The sequence below is a fragment of the Enhydra lutris genome, unplaced genomic scaffold, assembly GCF_002288905.1.
Source record: "Enhydra lutris kenyoni isolate GAN:26980312 unplaced genomic scaffold, ASM228890v2 scaffoldscaffold8, whole genome shotgun sequence".
NCBI classification, from domain to species: domain Eukaryota; kingdom Metazoa; phylum Chordata; class Mammalia; order Carnivora; family Mustelidae; genus Enhydra; species Enhydra lutris.
In genome coordinates, this window is record NW_019154092.1 from 19,473,631 (window position 1) to 19,494,500 (window position 20,870).

At 41.9% G+C, this 20,870-nt stretch overlaps 1 protein-coding gene across 2 annotated transcripts in view; it reads right to left on the minus strand.

Moving 5' to 3' along the window:
• Nucleotides 1-44: 44 nt before the first annotated feature.
• Nucleotides 45-20,870, minus strand: part of LOC111142507 (oxysterol binding protein like 1A) — a 236,652-nt gene continuing 215,826 nt past the window's right edge. For both annotated transcript variants that reach the window (XM_022495736.1, XM_022495737.1), the window contains 10 exons: nucleotides 17,586-17,720; nucleotides 16,261-16,358; nucleotides 15,342-15,524; nucleotides 10,390-10,497; nucleotides 9,419-9,508; nucleotides 9,056-9,182; nucleotides 7,062-7,178; nucleotides 6,406-6,529; nucleotides 5,121-5,211; nucleotides 45-1,314 (listed from right to left, as the gene is read on the minus strand). In XM_022495736.1, coding sequence (XP_022351444.1) covers nucleotides 1,212-1,314; nucleotides 5,121-5,211; nucleotides 6,406-6,529; nucleotides 7,062-7,178; nucleotides 9,056-9,182; nucleotides 9,419-9,508; nucleotides 10,390-10,497; nucleotides 15,342-15,524; nucleotides 16,261-16,358; nucleotides 17,586-17,720 — 1,176 coding nt within the window. In that variant the 3' untranslated portion in view covers nucleotides 45-1,211. The remainder of the gene's footprint in view (nucleotides 1,315-5,120; nucleotides 5,212-6,405; nucleotides 6,530-7,061; nucleotides 7,179-9,055; nucleotides 9,183-9,418; nucleotides 9,509-10,389; nucleotides 10,498-15,341; nucleotides 15,525-16,260; nucleotides 16,359-17,585; nucleotides 17,721-20,870) is intronic.

Genomic DNA, 20,870 nt, shown 5'->3' on the forward strand with positions numbered 1-20,870 from the left:
AGAACACCAGTACCGCTGCCAGTGCAAGCTGCTGGGCTGGCTCCAGGCCCTGCAGAGGGCGGCACAGGGCCGGCTTGGTAAGGACACTCGGGGACTGCGGATCAGATTAAGAAACCACGCTTTCTGGGAACATTCTACAGCCTTTATTTAGCATCAGGTAGATTATTTCATTATAACACTTGTTAACTTCAAGACAGCAATTAAAATAATTTACTGGCAGCTACTTAAAGCCCCTTGGAGCAAGATCTCAGTCTGGGGTTGGGTGGATAAATACCATGAGATTAATGTACCCCAATTAAAGGGGCAAAACTACTGTACAGTAGGTCTCCATACATATTTTAAGTACATGGGTGCCTTGCATCCTGAAATGCACAAGACCTCCTTTTATATAGTTTGGTACTTATAATACATGAGTGCAACTTCATGTCTCTGGTGGCATTTGCCACAAAGTCGAAGCATTTGAAAAGGTCTGTCATTATGTAATGAGGGCGATTAGAATCTATTTCTAGGGCATTTTTGTGTATTGCTAGATTTTATACAAATTTTCAATTCAAACACCTTTTAATTCTAAGGACCCAGATTACAGAAAATTATAAAAGTAAATTTAGAGAAATAAGTGAAATACCTTTTCCAGTTCAAATCAGGAACACCTGTTCTGAATATTCAGGTACTTTTTCTTTTCCGATGTGGGACGGGGGAAACTGGAGAGGATTAGTATGAAAGCCATCTTTTACACATCTTTACAAAATGACATAACCTTCTCTGCATTTGAGCACATAAACATTGTATAGGAGAGTTCTAAACATTTCAAAGTTACATCTAAAACATTCAAGCATGACAGCATAAAAATATTCAAAATAACTTGATTTGGGATTACTATATAATTCCATAAAGCTGAAGTTACAGTTGGGTATAAACCTTCCATAAATATGGCAACAACAACCATAAAAAGCATATTCTCCACACTGTTTCTCTTACCTCTATAAAACAGTATTTCAAATCAGTCTATTTGGATAGCAAAATTACCCATTTTTCCTGACTTTCATCACCAATATTACCTTATGCCCTACCTTTGTTGGGTGAAATGCAAGTTATCTCATGAGCGGGTTTTTTGTTTTCTTAAAAGATGAGTAGAAACCAAGGAAAAAATTTAAAAACATAGGTTTAAGACTTATTTGTAGATTAGCCAAACACCCTGACTTGTCTGCACTTTAATAAATGTCAGGCAAATTGAAGTAGTTTCTGTCCCAGTAGCTGCCCGAGTAAAGCCAGTCCTGTGCTCCATTGTAGGGGTTAGGACCTTGATGGAACCACCTGTTTAAAGAGAAAAGACAAGACTGTCGGGTGGGAACCGAAACCACAGGGCTCCTGCCACTACACTAGCATCTGCAGCGTTTCCCCTCACTCTTGAGTTAGGGATTTCCAAAGAGACTTTTAAAGAAGTCCTGCCATTTTTAGAGAGCACCTAGGTAGAATAATATTCCAAAAGATGTAGTGACATCACACAAAAGGTTTACGGATTTTTCCATAGCATTTGGCAGAGTACTCAGCAGAAGTAGGACCTTCTGTCTAGTAGGGGTGTAAGAACAAATCTATTGGTCTGATGGTCCTCTAGCCCCATTCCTTATCTTCCACCAGAAGGCATTTTTGGGGGAAGGAATTAGGATAAGGAAACGAACCTCTACAACATACCTATAGTACGGGATTCAGAGTTAATGCCCTTAAACTCGAAGAGGGAGTGGAATGTCAGAGAAGCTAAATAACTTGTGCAAGCTAATAACTGGTATCGAACTTAAATTTGATTTTAAAGTCCATGATTTTTAAATATACTGTGCTACACCAAATCCACTGAAATTACTCCTAATCTTCCTGGGTCTCCATTTTCCTCATGCTAATACGGCTTCTTAGGTTGCACCTCTCGGTTAACATCCCGATTGGTCTTTAATCCTGCATAGAGCTGCTTTAATCATTTCCTTGCCCTTTAAAACACCACCTAGTTCCCACAGTCCCAGCTCCCTTCAGGCTAGGGAAATGGAAAATTACTTGCTCAAAAAGGTTCACAATTAAATTTGCGTCACATTTTTCTAAGTATGATTTTGTTTTTAGAGTAACATTGTGAAAAAGTTTCACAGGTCTTTCTTAAAAAAAAAAAAAAAATGTAAGAAGCAATTTAACTATTAAAATGAGGTTAGTGTGTTTGGTAATTCCCCAATGCTCCTATTATCCCTACAGCAGCACAAAACGCTCTTACAGGAAAAAAAAAAAGCTTCAGATCAGGCAAATTCCTTGAAGGATCACATCATAAATGCCCATTAGACCACATTTCCTAGAATATTAATATCTAAATTCTCTATTTAGCTTTTGGGACTTTTTCCCAATTAGAAAATTTTAGTCTACTTTAAATGATCAGGATATATCAGATCTGGTTAACCAGACTGAAAATATATTTAAAAACCATTATTTGGGAGGGCGCCTGGGTGGCTCAGTGGGTTAAACCTCTGCCTTCGGCTCAGGTCTTGATCTCAGGGTCCTGGGAATGAGCCCTGCATCGGGGGCTCTGCTCAGCAGGGAGCCTGCTCCCCCGCCCTCCGCCTGCCTCCTGTCTGCCTACTTGTGATTTCTCTGTCAAATAAAATCTTTAAAAAATAATAAAATTAAAAAATTACAAAAAATTATTTGATCAAAGTCAAAATTCTGTCTAATAATATAAAGTATATAGTTCTACTCCTTTCAGTCCCCAAAGTCCAAGCAGTAATAGCACTTTTGTAGTTAAGCTTAGCAAAGTCAAGCGTTTCAGAAAAGCAGACACATCAAACTCAAGGTAATAATAATTAAGAAAATGAACTAAGCCTCAGGTCATGTGCCACGGCGTAGGCAAAGTTCTCTAAAGACCATGTCTGCAACCACAGCCTCTCTCTGGAGGCCGCGTGCCCTCGGAGGGAGTCCAAACACTGCACTAGAGGGGAGCACCACGGAGCCGATGGTCTGATGCACAGGACCACCAGAGTTTCCTTCAACTGCTAGTTCTCCTAATTTTGAGCACTGGTGTCTGGAAACCTCTGCTGTTATCATCCTACACCTCCCATATACACAGAAAGTCCAGGTGATTTGTCTTTCTAAACTCACATTTGAGACAAGCACCAGTAACAGGAAGAGGAGCGTAAGATTTCCCTGCTACCACCTTTTATTCAGTATTTTGGGTCCCCAGAGTCTGTGGGCCCGTGTCAGTGAGACAGCAGACTATCAAGTGTGAATTCTGCGCGTGGCTCGGACTGTCGGGGAGACACACCGCCAACATTCCTGCCTCAACACATCACCCACCCGCCTCTCCCCACCCCCGCCCGCCGCCACTTCACATTCTGTCCCTCACCTGTCCCTCCATTCCCTCCTCGTACCTCACCCAGTGAAAACCTCTAGGAAAACAGGTCAGGATTACAAGCAGCCATTTTCAGATGCAGGGACTGTCATTCCAGCCTGAAAAAGTCTGGAGCATATACTCTCTTCGAGCGACTCCTCTGTTAGCAGAATGCCAGCTCCGAGTGTGGAGGAATTTAGGACAGATTCTAAGAGGTCTCTGGGTCTGACTGCTCTGAAGGCCGGTTAGCTCTAACGAGCAGAAAACGTTCCTACACAAACCTCCCTGCCTCACCTCCAGCTGAACCACGCCACTCAAACACGTCATCAATCCCGAGAAGAACCAGTCAGAGAACATGAACTCTCCTTACAAAAGAGCTCAAAGCAGATTCTTTTGACAAAGAGCCAGGAGGATCATTTCAAAACCACGTATATTCACACAGGTACAACGGAGCGCCCGTGGAGGAGAGGCCTGAGGTGGTGACTCAGGGCGGCACCTGGCCTGGCTTTCAGGCTGCCACACGGCTGTCTGGAGCCCACTGCTCTCCGAACGCTAAGACTCTGGCAGTAAAAATTCTTAGTGGACTTTGCACTTACTTTGTACACCTGAAAATGTGACCAGAAAAATACAGGAGCTACTAATTAGAAATATGGTACAAAAGTGGGCTTCTGCAAAAGAGATTAGAAATAATGATAAAATGAATCCAATCTTTTCAAGGGGATCGGAGGGCAGCTTGTAGCTTTGCCTGAAGGACTGATGGCACTGGAGGCTCCAGTCACGGGGCTTGGGCTCACTAGCTGTGTGTCCTCAAGCAAATCCCCAAAATGAAACACAACAGCATTTGTTTTCCTCTCAACAACAAAGGGATTTCCAGACCACTTTCAAACAGTATTCCACAGAGGTCTAGGGAGCCGGGGTCCATACAGAGTGGGAGCAGGTGAGGACCGGCCGTGTCCTGACCACCCCCCAGCCCCACCGCAGCAGCTCTGCCCCCATGAGTTCTGTAGTTGCAGATTCTTTATGCGTTCACTGGCAAAAGAGATTTTTAACGCTAACCAAGCCCCAAAACCACGAGATTAAATGAAATCCAAAGTCATTTCCAATTGCAATTATGTTTTCCTAAGATGCAAAAGGGCTATCAAATAATGTCCGAATGCTTGCAGAAGTATGTCCCTATAGCCTCTACAATTTATTTAATGACTTTCAATTACAATGGTTTCTACTATGTGATATAAATTTAGAAAATGTTTTTATCCTATTCCTGTTTACAAGTGATTCTATTACTCAATAAAGTCACTATGCAACTCCTGACTCTTAAAAAAACAAAATTTCCAAAATTAAGAAATTTTATGGCCCACTTCCTATTTCTGAATGGACTCCAAGATATTATTTTATACAACTCGTATTTCAGGTGCATGTCAAATCCCATGTTTGGAAGAGTAATGGCAATGGATACACACAGTAGCAAATGGCTCTGAACCTATTTTCATGCCCAAATGTGTCATTCTGGATTTTACTTTCCTTTCCCTCTTACAACAAGAAAAAGATAGGACTTCACCAGACATGGAAGGTAGACGGTTTGCTTAAACCACTTACCTACAATAATTGTGTAGGGATATTTAAACCTTAATTTCCAAATAGCCCTTTTCCTTTGTCACACATGCAAGTCTTGCAGCTTGAGTACCCAGGGGAACTAGCTGTTCACTCCAGGCCTGGGAATGCTCTGCAGCCCCACACCTGCCCCGCCCTGCACAGCCGCACGCACCTCGTTTTCCAGTCCTCCTCCGACTTGGACCTGTTCTTGCGGGCTGCTCTTTGCTTTTCCTCCAGTCGTTTTTTTTCTTCACTAGCTTGATCTAAGGTACAAACATGAGTGGAAACCAGTCATCCTACAGGTAGAGACTGCCGGGCTCAGTAACGCTACAGATAAGCATCACCCACACGCATTCACATGAGCTCTCTGTTTTATTAGAAAACCAGTATTACGTTAAAATTTTAACACGGACCCAAGGTAGGAAGAGGCAGAGCTGGCACTCAAGACCTAGTCGTCTCCTTCTACAGTCTCACCCCGAACAACCTTTGTACTTATCAAAGAACCTTATTTTTTTTTTAAGATTTATTTATTTGACAGATCATAAGTAGGCAGAGAGGCAGGCAGAGGGAGAGGGGGAAGTAGGCTCCCTGCTGAGCAGAGAGCCCGATTCGGGGCTCAATCCCAGGAACCTGAGATCAAGAACTGAGCCGAAGGCAGAGGCTTAATCCACTGAGCCACCCAGGTGCCCCAAACCTGCTTATTCTTAAGGCCAAAAAAACTGTTACAAAGCTTCAATGAAAAATTGGTGAATGTGAAATTTTTCTTAATCCTTGGTGAGACCTCACAGAGCTCCTTCATGTTCCGTCATAAGAAATTCAAACAGTTTTTCAAAATCCTGGCGCATTGTCTCACTGATCCTGATCAGTCAAAGGGAGCACCAAGGTACTGAGACAGGAACTCTCGACCTCAGTGTTCCCACACCTCGTGCCACCTGATTCTCTGTGAGGCCGTCCCAGGCGCTGGAGGACCTCTGGCAGCATCCCGGCCTCCAACCACTAGATGCCAGCAACAGTCCCCAGCCATGACAAACTCTCCAGACACGGCCACATGTCCCCTGGGGGTAAAAACGGCTTCCCCTTTGAGAACCACTGAATTAGAAGAAATGTAACACCAGCTAAAAATGTCGTAATTAACCAAGGCCATGCTCTTCTTTGAGGCTCACAAGGTAGTATTTAAGTTCTGAAATAATACAGTGAACTAATTAGTATATAGTTTTAAGTTGATAATGATGCTATTCTTTTCTCAAATTCCCCTCTGACATTTAAGATCTGTCTCTGGCCATATGGAGTATATTAAATTGTCAGGGATGATCACTGAAATAATGAATCTAAATGTAAGCTACGAATTTAGATTGAATTTTAATTAAAACAATCTCCCAGAGAGAGACGACAAGATGCAAACACTCATGAAACTCCTTTCCCCCCAAGGGAGGCTTCACCACCACCGCTCATGTTACCTATCTCTCCGTTCTCCATGGCTCTGATGTCAGGCCGCAACCTGCAGTCTGTCTTTGGAATCACGCCCTCCATGTCCTTGTCTACTTCGTTCAAGACCATTGCAAAGCTAGTAAAATTATACATCTGAAAGGCAGCAAAATGTCTGAATTAACATGTAGCAAGGCATAGCGCACCCCGAGAAGCCCTGGAGGCAGCAGCACCTGACAATGACCTCCCTCCGTCTTGTGGGGACAACCACCAGCCTTCTCGGACCAGCCGGCTAATGTTCCCAGTGAGGTCTGCACCACCCACGCGTGTCCGTCTCAGAGAGATCTCAAAGCAGGCCACACAGAGAAGTATCCTCTATCCCCGTCAACCTGAAGTAGAACTATAAGCAAAAGCAACATTCTTTTTGGACATCATTAAAACCCGGACTTGCTGGATGTGGGGGGCTCAAGCCTCAAGTGTCTGCATCACCCCGTGTCCGCTGACAGCCAGTCTTACTCCTCAGTTATTCCCGAAGAAGCCTCCCAGAGTCGCACTCCGACAGACGCCAGCAGGGACGGCCAGCACGGGGCACGGACTCTCGGGCACAAGGGACCAGGCGCACGGGAGCCCGCAGAGGCACAGCCGCGGGGACAGAGGGCTGGGGACAGAGTGCGGAGCGCGGTCTCACCTGGGCAGAATTGGGAGGCCGAGGGGCTATTCGCCACAGGAGAACACTGCCAGGGATCACAAACACGCTTTCAGAATCTGGCATCGGCATCTCGTCCGACTCCTCAGAAGTGCTCACCTACAAGAGCCGACAGACCGCCCCGATTACAGCAGCTGCGAAAGGACCGGCCCGCAAGGCGCGCAGCCGCCCCCGCGTCCGCGCTGCACGCCCGCCTCGCTCGCTCTTCCCGTCGGCCCCGGACGGCGCACCGAGCCGCCTCGCACCTAGGGACCAGGGGCCAGCAGCTGCCAGCACAGCGTCCCTTGGGGCCACCGCACTTGAGGCGCGATGACCGTCATCACTGCTCTTTACTACAGGGTCTTTGTTTTTAAAGCTTTTTTTTTTTTTTTCCTTAAAGACAAAACAACTCAGTGGAACATTAACTGGGCAGTGAGCTATACGTAGCAATGACACAAAACCAGCAGGGTCGGCGAATGTGGAAGCACTGGGTGAGCTGCTTCAGTGAACATACGGTTTACAGAACAGCGGCAGAGAGGCGACAGCGCCACGGCGACAAGCTGGCCGCAGCATCCGAATGCACACAGGGACCTCAGGAGCCAACAGCAGCTCTGTGCACACAGACAAGGGGACTGGACAAGGAGTGAATGAGGGGGAGGCATCTCTCTCTCTCTCAGGGGGAAGGCCACTTGTCTACAAAGACTGACCAGGTTGACAGGACAAGATGGACATTTCCTGGGACTTCACCAACTCTGTAAGGGGCAGACACCACGTGTGTGTGTGAGGCTGTCATTGCCAGGGTGGCCTTGCACTGGCTGGTGCGGCTGCCAAAAGCTCGTGTCAGGCTCCCAGCACCCTGGCGTGTGTCCTTCTCAGGGCCCATCTGTTCTGTTCCTGCTGCAGGGCAGGGTCAGTGCACCTGCCCCGGGAAGAGAAAGCAGGTGGGCAAGGAGCGTGGGGGGAGAGCAGCGTTGCATGCAGAGGGATGCGGGGAAGGAACCGGAACCGGGCAGAGCAGTGTGTTTGCAGGAGTTTAATAAAACTCCTTTTCTTTGCCTCGGAAAGGACCCTGGTTCACTTGATTTACAAAGGAAGCCCCTCATAAATACGCCTATTTTTAAAGACAAGCCGGTTTCTCAGGGGAGCCGGGAGGCCAGGTGGCTGGTCCGGAGGAGCGTTCACTCGGAGCAGAGCACCCTGCGCCCCTTACAACAGTCAACTCGTTTCACATACTATGTCCTATTATGGTCCCCGTTTTACAAATGAAGGCGCTGAAGGTGCCAGATTGAAGGTGAGAAACCTGAGACTCTCCCCCATCAATGGTGGAGAGGACTCCTTCCGACAGTTTGTGTTCTTAACCACGGTGCCAGCTCCTGGGGAGTAACCAGCCCGTGGATACCTCCTGTCCCAACAGGCGCCCCTGCCCCAAAACCCCCCTCCCCTGCACAGGGCAGAGGGACAGCGGTGCGCTCAGTACAAGGCTCCCCGGGGCCTGCGGCAGGTGGCCGTGCGCTGGTCTTCAGTTCGGTGGTGTAGACATGAGAGAGCTCGAGCACGCAACAAAACAGCTAACACGTGTGAAAATGTAGGAAACAATTTGGGAGGCAGTTTTAAACACTCAACTGATCTCAGCTTCTAAGGCAGGTAAACACAAAGGAAGAGATCATTTATCCAAGGTGAACACCCATTTCCCAACATGATGTGACTCCAATCACCAACCCCCTGCGCACAGCAACAGAAGTGGCAGGCGCCCAGGCTCCGTGGAAGGTAATGGCAAACACTTGCTACCAGGGCTGTTTGTTACAAAGATTCAAGGCTGCACTGCAACTATATCTCAATTAAATAAAGATGATGCAGGCAGAAAAGTTATGTGCATTAGCAACAAGTTAAAAAAGAAAAAGTTCAAATTATGACCCGTAACAGGCCACCTCTAAAAGGATTAGTACAAATTCAAGAGCCCAGTGATTCCTTCCACACTGCCTTAACAGGGTGTTCACCTGTTTGCTGTTTTTCTTCTCTTCAGTATTTTTCTTATCATTTTTTTTGTAGGCATCAAAAGTGGCCGGGTCAACACTGTATAAACATTCGGTCCACTTCCCATAGAGGGCACAGAGCTTCTTTTTGCTGTCAAGAGAAATTGACATTCAGCCAACAATTAAACCAGTGTTTCGCTGTAATTGAATCTTACTATGAAGATGCTTATGAATCAGATTCTTTAAAGAAACACATTTCCATAGAAGAAAAAATTTCCAACTCACTGAAATGCTTGTTTCTTAGGTTATGGCAGATTTTAATACTGACATTTTATTTAGCAGAGGACACCTACACTAACTACTCAACGTTTAAAATGGAAACTTTACCTTTTATCTTGAATGTAGCCTTCGACTTTGTGTAACTCCTTACCAAAAAGGCCGCATGGCTTAAAATTCAACACACACTTGTCTCCAGTCCTGTGAAGAAGATACTAAGCTCAGCTGATCATTCACCACGGAAGCAGCGGCAGAGAAGCATGCGGAAGGTGACCTTTCTAGAGCAGCTACTCTACACTCCAGGCCCCACACAGAGGTTATCGTGACTGATCCTCCGTTACTGCTGGACTCACCATCAAGAAAAGGTGAGCAAGGCTCGTGAAGAGCAAGAGACAAGGGAAGCAATGCTGCTGCGGAACAGATCCGTGTGCTGAAGCCCTCACTCTCAACGCGATGGTACCTGGAGGTAATTCAGTCACGAGGATGGAGTCCTTGTAAGTGAGACTACCGTGCTTCTACTGAGACACGAGACGTGAGCTCTGTGGCCGCCATGTGAGGAGATGAAGCGATGGCTGCTGCAAACGAGGGAGACAGCCTCCACCTGACCTCAAGGCTGCCAGCACCCTGACCCTGGACTACTTAGCCTCCAGAACGGGGAGAAAGAAATTTCTACTGTTTAAGCCGCCCAGTCCGTCGTGATCGTTAGTGCAGCCCAAGATGAGTAAGACGCCTGACTAAGGGCACAAAGTAGGATTTGAACCCAGCTCTTTTTAACTTTCATGGTCTTCCCAACTCATGCCCCTCTGTGAATAATACAAACCAAGTATTATAAACACAATGAGCTGAGGATGAAATTATAGTTTCATCTGTGAAAACTCCAGAGTTCACCCAGTCTTCCCTAATCAGAAACTTTAGTGAACTCCACTCATTACACCAATGAGCTTCTATTTGCCCAAAAGCCCCACTGCCTGGTTCTTAAATTATCATAGAGCTTTACTAGGGCTTTAAAAAAAAAAAATGAAGTCCACTGGCATGGGTTGGTGACAGTTGAAGGGATAGATAAGAACCCTAACGCATCTTACTTGTGGTTTGTGATTTCCACATTGCCATACTGCTCAATCCAGAGTTTACCCACAATGATGTTATGCACACAGCATGTAGGATTTGTCCATGTGTATGCTTCCCCATGTCTGGAAAACAAAAACCAAAAACCCAGGGGGAAAAAAAAAGAGAGAGAGAGAAATGTTATTTTGTTTTAAAAGTGCATTTGTCTCAAATGCCATTGCTCAGGATAACAAATCAGAAGGCTGCACATACCTAAGCTCTAAGACTTCAAAACCCCTACTGATGCTAACTCACAATAAAATAGGCTATTGTCTGACTTTTCTTGTTATTTCTTAAAAGGATCAGAAGCTTAAGAGAAAAGCCTACACTTTCACCAAATTACCAATGAACTATGTAGATACCAGTCTATCTGGTGTAATTGTATTTTGCAGATACTGCCTTTTTTTTTTTTTTTTTTTTTTTAAATACAAACTGAGGGTCTGTGGCAGCCCTGCATCCAGCAAGTCTACTGGCACTATTTTTCCCACAGCATTCGCTCACTTCGTGTCTCTGTATCTCACTGTGGTAATCCTTACAGTACATCAAAGTTTTCATTATTACTATATATGCCATGGTGATCTGTGATCAGTGATTAGGACTCAGTGAAAGCTCAGACACTCTTTTGAATTAGTATTTTTCTATTCTTTGGGTAAATACCCAGTAGTGCAATTTCTGGATCATACAGTGGTTTTATTTTTAATTTTTTGAGGAACCTCCACTTTTGGGTGATTTTAAATACTATTGCTATAAACATCTGTGGACAAGTGTTTGTGACAATGTAAATGTTCATTCCTCTAGATAAACACCTAAGTGGGGACTGCTGAGTTGTATGGTAAACCTACAGTTAACCTTGTAAGAAACTGCCATACTGCTCTCCAGAGTGACTCTACTATTTTATATTCCCACCTACAATATTTCTAGTTATGGTGCATCCTGGTCAGCAGTTGGTATTATCAGTTTTACAAATTATTTTGATTTTAGCCATTCTAATAGGTGTGTAGTGGTATCTCGCTGTGATTATAATTTTGCATTTCTCTAATGACTAATGCTATTGAGATCATCTCATGTGTTTATTTGCCATCTCTCTCTATCTTTTGGTGAAGTATCTGCATCATTTGCCCAATTTCTTATTGAATTGTTCCATTTTTTAATTGCTAAATTTTGAGAATTTTTTATATATTCTGGCTACAAGTCCTTGTTGGATATATGATTTGCAAGTAATGTTTACCCACCTACAGCTTCCTTCTTCATTCTCTGAAGAGTGTCTTTCACAGAGCAAAAGTTTTTCATTTTGATAAAATCTAATTTATCAAATTTGTCTTTTCTGGATTGTGTTTTGGTATGTATCTATAAGATGCCACTGTCTAATCCAAAACCAGAAAAATTTGCTATGTTTTCTTCCAAAAGCTTTACACAGCTGTACATTTGATTTTAGTCTACGACTTTGAGTTCATTTTTGTATAAGGTGTGAGACAGAAATTAAGGTTCATTTTTAAGATGTCCTTGTCCAATTGTTCCCATACTATTTGTAGGAAGGACTCTCCTTCCCTGAATTGTGTTTGCACCTCTGTTACAAATCAAGTGACCGTACTTCTACAGAGTAATTTTTGGACTCTCTTCCTCTGTTCCAGCGATGTATGTGTCTATCCTTTTGCCATTACCACACTTTCTTGATCTCTTGGTTTTTAGAGTTAAGTCTTAGAAACGGGAAGTGGGAGTCCATCAGTTCTGTTCTTCCTTTTCAAAATTGTTCTGACTGTTCTATTTCATTTGCCTTTCTATGTAAATGTTAGAATCAACTTCTCTATATTATAAATCATCCTGGAACTTTTTATCTGGATTGTGTTAATATAGGTCACTTAAGATCAGTTAGGGGAGAACTGACATCTTAACTATATTAAGGCTTCAAAAATACTGAAACACGGCCTGCCTTCCATTACTCAACTGTTCTTTGTTTTCATCAGTTTTGTGTAGTGTTCAGCAAACAGAGCCTGAACGTACTATATCAATCTTCACTCTCCTACTGAGCCTATCCCGGTTTTTGTCCGTTACTGTAATTTTCAGTATTAAGGTTTCCAAAAATACTTCAATTTCTTTGCTGGAATGTCTTTCTATTCATTTTAAGAGTGTTCATCTTCATGGAGCAGCTCCTGAAGCACAGTTTTTTTTTTTTTTTTTATTTTTTTTAATTTTATTTATTTGTCAGAGAGAGAGGGAGAGAGAGCGAGCACAGGCAGACAGAATGGCAGGCAGAGGCAGAGGGAGAAGCAGGCTCCCCGCCAAGCAAGGAGCCCGATGTGGGACTCGATCCCAGGACGCTGGGATCATGACCTGAGCCGAAGGCAGGTGCTTAACCAACTGAGCCACCCAGGCGTCCCCTGAAGCACAGTTTTAAGAGCTGCTTTAAAGTCTTTGATGCAAATGTCAGTATCTCTCCCCAATCAATCTGTCATTCTTTCCTCTTCAGAGTCCTCAGATAGGTGCTCTCTGTCTTCTGGATGGCTGTAATCCACAGGACTACACGGTGCTCACTCCATTTTTAACTAGAATAGGACCTGCCTTTGAATTTAAATCTAATTTTTTTCTTTAAAAATTTAATTCAATTTACTTAAATAAAAAACAACAATTCACTCATTTCTTCCATCTCCTCCTTCCTACCCCTGGTAACCATCAATTTATCTATGAGGTTGTTTTGTTTTTTAATTTTTACTTTTTATTATTTACTTATTTCCACATGTAAGACATGTGGAAATATGTCTTATTTGAATAAGACATATAAGATATGTCTTATTTGAAAGAGAAATATGGTATTTTTCTTTTATTTCACTTAGCATAATGTCCCTCAAAGTCCATCCATATTGTGGCAAATGGCAAGACATTTGTCTTTATGGCTGAATAATACTCCATTGCATATATACACCACATGTTCTTTATTCATCCATGGATGGACACTTAGGCCGTTTCCAAATGCTAGCTATCGTAAATAATGCTGCAGGGAACATGGAGGGGTGGTATATGTCTATTCAAGTTAGCGTTTCCATTTTTTTTGGGTAAATATCCAGAAACAGAATTGCTGGATAGTGTGGCAGTTCTGTTTTTAATTCCCTGAGGAACCTCCACACACTGTTTTCCACAGAGGCTGCATCAGTTTGCATTCCACCAACAGTGCCAAGAATGTTCCCTTTTCTCCTCACCAATACTTGTTATTTCTAGGCTTTTTGATAACAGTCATTCTGATAGGGTAAGGTGGTATCTCATGGTTTTGATTTGCATTTCCCTGAGGATTAATGATGCTGAGCACTTTTTTATGTACCTGATGGAAAACTGTTTATGTCTTCTTTGGAACAATGTCTATTCAGATCTTCTGCCCATTTTAAATTGGACTGTTAGCTTTTCTGCCATTGAGTTGGAGGAGTTCTTTGTATATTTTGGATGTTAGCCCCTTATCAGATACAGATTTGCAAAATTTTTCTCCCATTCTGTAGGTTGTTTTCATTTTGTCGATGGGTTTCCTTTGCTGTGCAGAAGCTTTCTGGTTTGACGCTTCTTTCCTTTTTCCTTTTCTTTTTTTCCTTTTCTTTCCCCAATGCTGTTTTGCTTTGTCTTCTGGTGTTAGACTTAAAAAATCCTCACCAACACCTATGTTAAGGACCTCATCACCTATATTTTCTTCTAGGAAATTTATAGTCCTACATTCAAATCTTTAATCCATTTTGAGCTAACTTGTGTGTGGTGTGAGACAGTGGTCCAGTTTCATTCTTTTGCATGTGGCTAGCTGTCCAGCACTATTAGAAGAGACTGTCCTTTCCTCCTTTTCCATAAACTGGCCATATAGGCATGGGTTTGTTTCTGGGATTTCTGTTCTGCTCCATCCATCTTATGTGTTTGTTTTTTATGCCTATACCATACTGTTTTCGTTACCATAGCTTTGTGGTATAGTTTGAAATCAAGAAGTGTAATGCCTCCAGCATTCATTCTCAAGATTGCTTTGGCTTTTTAGTATCTTTTGTGGTTCCATACAAATTTTAAAATTGTTTGTTCTGTGAAAAACATCATTGGAATTTTGATAGGAATTACACTGAAACTATTGGTATATCCTGTAGATATACCAATAGGATTAACTCTTATAATCCATGAGCATGGAATTAAGAAAACAATCCCATTTATAACTGCATCAAAAAGAATAAAATACCTAGGAATAAATTTAGCTGAGGAAGTGAAAGACCTGTACACTGAAAACTATAAGATATTAGTGAAAGAAATTGAAGAAGACATAAATAAATGAAAAGATATTCCATGCTAATCTTTTTTTTTCTACTGCAAAAGAGGAGGACTTTCAAATTTACCTAATGTCAAATATTATTTCAATAGTTCTCAAAGTGAATTCATTTTGAAAGACGTAAAAGAAAACACTGCCCTGATCTAAGGAAAGTGTCTCTTAAGACCTATCATGGAGGGGCGCCTGGGTGGCTCAGTGGGTTAAGCCGCTGCCTTCGGCTCAGGTCATGATCCCAGGTCCTGGGTTCGAGCCCCACATCGGGCTTTCTGCTCAGCAGGGAGCCTGCTTCCTCCTCTCTCTCTGCCTGCCTCTCTGCTTACTTGTGATTTCTCTCTGTCAAATAAATAAATAAAATCTTTAAAAAAAAAAAAAAAAAAAAGACCTATCATGGAGTAACTGACTCCATTCTCACTTAAAATAAACACAACTACCATAGTCAAACATCATGCTCAATTTTTCATACATTCCTAAATTGATAAACAATGGCTACTGCAGTGCTTCCTAATTCTTTTACAGAAAGGTGGATAGTTTATGCTGTATAAAAGCTGTTTTTCTCCAGCTTTAGAACAACACTGTTAAGTCTGTGTGCAGGTATATATACTTATGAGTAGGCATACATGAAAAGAGTTTAATGGCTAGATTTCAACTCACTCAAGAAGCTCCAAAGTGATGGTTCCTTTGGGTTCTGCTTCCACACTCTTGCCCCAGAACTTCAGTTTGGGGTAGATTGAGCCATGAAAGATGAAATCATTGTTTAATCCTTCAGCGTGAAATGCACTAATGGGTGGGTGATGGCTGACTTGCTCGGAGATGAGTCTGAAACCAAGGTCATCTCTTAAGATAAAAAAAAATAAATAAAAAGAAGCAGCAGCATTATAATTAACTCTTGCCATGCAATGTGCACATTACTGTCAATTCAGTCAAAAGGTGGTATTACAGTTTTAAACAGGTTCTAGCTACTTGAACATATCAAAGAATAGGCACATGAATTTGGGCAACCTGCAAGAATTGACAATATTAGCCATGCAAATTTAAAACTTATTCCATTGATATTAAGAAAGGGGAATCTAACATGTCCCTGCCCTTTCAAACAGCTACAATACAAATGATATCAAGACTTATGCAGAGATGAAAAGGATTCAGCAAAACTAAGGCCAAATGGATTTCCTAATTGTGGGTAAAGAAGCAGGCTACAGTAGGCATACAGCAGGCACAGAGAATTCTACCTGTAGATGCATTCACTGCCTTTATGCCAACAGTATAAATTTGTTAATATATATTAAATGGGTATTTAAAAAACTCCAATCATATTTTATGATCTACAAAAGGAGAAAAGAATCCCTAATCCCACATGACCAGAAATCCCGAAATCCTTGTTGTAATGGTGCATTTCATATATGTGTCCACATTTTTTACATAGTCTATAAAACAGAACAAACATCAAAACTGTTAACTTGCTCCAGTAATGCAAAATGTTGGTAATGTTAAAAATATATACATTTTTTCCCTGTTCATCTCAAAAGCTATATAAATCATACAAAACCCATCTCAAAAAGTAAAAGATCTTTACCGAACTAATTCATAGGTCTCTCCCAGAAGTGGGTTGAAAGGCTTTCCAGTGCGTTCCCACTGAGACGCAACAGCAGACACAGCAAATGCAGCTACACACTGTGGAACAGAGCATTAGAAGTTATAAATAGCCTAGCTTGCTCCCCATTCTTTTAGGACCGGAAATTTTGCTGAAGAGTGTAATTTACAAAATTATTTTGAGGAGCTTAGTTGTTTGGATTTTTAATACAGCTCTAGCAACTTAATATGCCAGTGTGGGCATTCAAAACGAAAATTACCGAGTCTCTTGCTCTAGTCATTCTGAGCCATATGGTTTTTATAACACCCTAAGAGTGCTACAAATTCTCTCAAGAACTTTTATTTTTTTTATTTATTTTTTTTTAAAGATTTTATTTATTTATTTGACAGAGAGAGATCACAAGCAGGCAGAGAGGCAGGCAGAGAGAGAGGAGGAAGCAGGCTCCCTGCTGAGCAGAGAGCCCGATGCGGGGCTTGATCCCAGGACCCTGAGATCATGACCCGAGCCGAAGGCAGCGGCTTAACCCACTGAGCCACCCAGGCGCCCCTCTCAAGAACTTTTAAAAAACCCTCAAACCCCAAATCACTTTTAATTCTCTTAAAATTTCTAAAAAGTATAACATTTTTAGGATAGGGAAAATGAGACATAACTGAACACTGGTATCAAGTCTCATAAGGCTGGGAAAAGCCGACTGATAGAAATGAAAGAACAGAAAGATTCCCTTTAGAATGCCATGGCTTTGCCCGAAGGAGAACAGTGTGTCTGTCTATTCTGTTCCGCATGTACCTGACCCATCCACACACACCACGGAAGCATCTTGTACCAAAAACAAAATTAAGAAGTGCAATTCCTTGTTGTCGTTTATTTAACCTGTGACAGTTTGTATATTTCTTACATACATAAGCACATATATGTATTTGTGTGTGTGTGTGTGTGTGTGTGTGTGTGTGTGTGTGTTTGTTCCTTTTTGGAAAACAGTCTAAGAAAATCTGAAAAAAGAAAAATTAAGCTATTTCCCCCAACACCATACTATTTTCTAAAATGGAGACTCAGCTCACTAACATCCAGATTTGGTTATGGACCACCTTCTGCTTCTCTTGCAATTGTCACTGGTCTCTCCACCGTGGTGGCACTCTGGCTGGAGGATGGCAGGGGAGGGAATACAGAGAACACTCCAAACACTCTCTGGGAAGCACATTTCCCAAACTCCCAGTGGATTGAACACAAATTCTGTTTGTGTTTTTGGGGGTGGAGGTAGCAGAGAAGTCTCTTATCTCACGCCCTTTCAGTGTGTGTTTGATACATACCTGCATCCTTTCCACAGAATCGGAGAATGAACTGGCCTTGTGGATGAGGTATGTGTGCTCCATATATTCAGTGAGTCGCTGCAGGAAGCTCAGAGGCTCATTAAATATAACCGGCATGGTGATCTTGGACAGTTCCTATTTCACAAGAAAATGGAAACAGTGATGTCCCATAGACTTGGCAAACTTACCTGCTGCCATATTTACCTAACCTGTTCCTGGGAAGGAAGTAATAGAAAACAATAGCCCATGGAATTTAATTACTATCCATTCAATTTCACAAATCTTTCCAGAGCACCTAACAATATGGAGTATATTGTTCCCGGCATGGAAGGAAACACAAAGACTACCCAAACATTCTCCTCGACTTCGAGAAGCCCACAATCTGGTGAGCATTAGATGATAAGTAGTAATAAATCTGCCTTAGACAGAATTAGGAAATGGGATAGAAAGGTGATGTGGACACAAAAAACAAAGATCTTCACAGTGAGCTAATGATCAGTGATATGCCATTTTTGTGCTGATTTTCCAAAAGAAATTTCAGACTGTTTTTGAACAACACTGAGGTTTCCTGAGCACTCGTATCTACTACACTTTGTGGACTCGGTTCTAGAAGGCTATAATGCATTTTATAGAACAGGTTTTAAATTCTATCTGCTAGAATGACACAATCACAACAGACTTCCAAACATAATGTAATGACTGGGGTGGGGGCGTGTCTCTGACTTGAATGTTCAGCTCTGTTTACCCCATCTGGTCAGCAAACAACTGCAACATTAGGTCTTCAAAAAATTTTAGGGGGACGCCTGAGTGGCTCAGTGGGTTAAGCCATTGCCTTCGGCTCAGGTCATGACCCTGGGGTCCTGGGATCGAGTCCCACATCAGGCTCCTTGCTCAGAAGGGAGCCTGCTTCTCTGCCTCTGCCTGCCGCTCTGCCTGCTTATGCGCGTGCTGACAAATAAATAAATAAAATCTTTTAAAAAAAATCACTAGGACAAATTTATCTTGGTATTCTCTAGAATATTCTGCTGATCTTCCCAACCTTCCACCTACCATTATTTACTTTTTTTTTGGAAATCAGGTCTTTCATAAAAAGTCTGGTGACTAAACCTATGTGGGTCATGTGACCATTCCCAAGGCTTGATTACCACCTGTCTTACCTCTGACTTTTTACCCTTCAACATCCACATTCCTACTGACCTGCACCATTAAAAATAATGTAACCTTCACAAAAATACAACTGGAGTGCAGAAGCTCATTCATTACCATAAAATACTGCTGAACAGACAGACGTAGCAGCTCAATCTGATTAAATAGTAGGTTTCTAATTCTGGGGAAACCAGGGGGAATAAGAATCTAGAAAGAGATCAAGAAAAGAAGGCTGCACTATGTGTACTTTGAGATCTTATTAACTCCAGAACTTCACTGTTGTACCCAGGTCAGAAAACTGGGACTACCAGAGTTTATCTTGTTGCGATGGCTAAGGCTCTCTTCCTTCTCTGAAAAAATACCTTTCCCGGTTATTTTCTTTAATAAAACAAGACAAAACAAAACACTAATAGAGGAATGTGTAACTCTAGGTATAAAATTTAACAAGAAGGAAGTAAAAACATGAAAATGCTCCTTCCCCCAGAGACAAAGCAGATCAACAGTGTGGGATGCACTGCTATGTACTTAACACAGTGATACAATAAAAGTAGGGAACATCAATATCTACATTTAACAATGTACAGACCATCCAGATAGACAAAAGGGAAACAATGGACTTAAATACTATGTTAAACCAGACAGATCCCAGAGACTTATATAGAACATTCATTCCACTGGATAGTAGCAAAATATACATTCTTTTCAAAGGCTCAGGGAACATTCTCCAGGACAGATTATACACTAGGCACAAAATAAGTCTCAGTAAATTTAAGAAGATTCAGATGACATCAAGCAACTTTTCTCATCAAGAGAGTATGATATTAGAGGTGAACTACAAGAGGGACATCTGGTGACTCAGTCGGTTAAGCATCTGCCTTCAGCTCAGGTCATGATCCTGGGGTCGTGGGATTGAACCCAGCATCAGGCTACTTGCTCAGCAGGGAGCCTGCTTCTCCCTCTGCCTGCTGCTTCCCCTGTTTGTGCTCTGACAAATAAGTAAAATCTTAAAAAAAAAAAAAAAAAGAAATGAACAAGAAAAAAATGGAAAAATATACAAATATGTGAGATATAAAACATACTACAGAACAAATGGGTCAAAGAAGAATTAAAAGGGAAAAAAATCAATAAATATCTTGAGTGAGGCAAATGAAAATGGAAATACAACATGCCAAAACTTGTGGGATGCAGCAGAAACAATTCTGAGAGGGAAGATCATAGTAATAAATGCCTACCTTAAGAAACAAGAAAGATCTCACATAAAAAGCCTAACCTTATACTTGAAGGAACTAGAAAAAGATAAACTAAGCCCAAATTTACTGGAAGAAAGGATATAACAAAAATCAGAAGGGAAATGAATGAAATAAGACTAAAAAGATAATAGAAAGGATCAATGAAACTAAGAGCTGGTTCTTTTGAAAAGATAAGTAGACAAACCTTTAACTAGACTCATCAAGAAAAAAGAGAAAAGACTCAAAAATTATAAATGGAGAGACATTACAACTGATACCATAAAAATACAAAGGATCATATAGGCAAAACGGGTGAAGGAGAGTGGGAGACAGAGGCTTCCAGTTATGGAATGGGTAAGTCATGAGGGTAAAAGGTACAACAAAGGCAATATATCAATGTAACAGCACCATGAGAGATCATAGCTACATTTGTGGTGAGCATAGCACAATACAGACTTGCTGGATCATTATGTTGTACACCTAAAACCAATGCAACACTGTGTATCAACTACAGTTCAATTAAAAAAAAAAAAATACATGAAAGGAAGCCTGGGTGGCTCAGTCAGTTAAGCATCTAACTCTTGATTTCGGCTCAGGTTATGATTTCAGGTCATGAGACTGGGCCCCGCTCTGGGCTCCACACTTAGTCTGGAGTCTGCTTGCGATTCTCTCTCTCCCTCTTCCGCTGCTCCTCCCCTCTACTTGTGCTCTTTCTAAAATCAATCAATCAATCAGTCAATCTGTGGGAAAAAAAAACCTCCCCCCCCACACATGGAAAAATAAGAAACTACTATGAGCAATTACATGCCAACACAAATGAGAAAACCTAAAAGAAATTGATAAATTCCTAGAAATATATAATCTATGAAGACTGAATCACAAATTAAGAGAAAATCTGAACAAATTACCC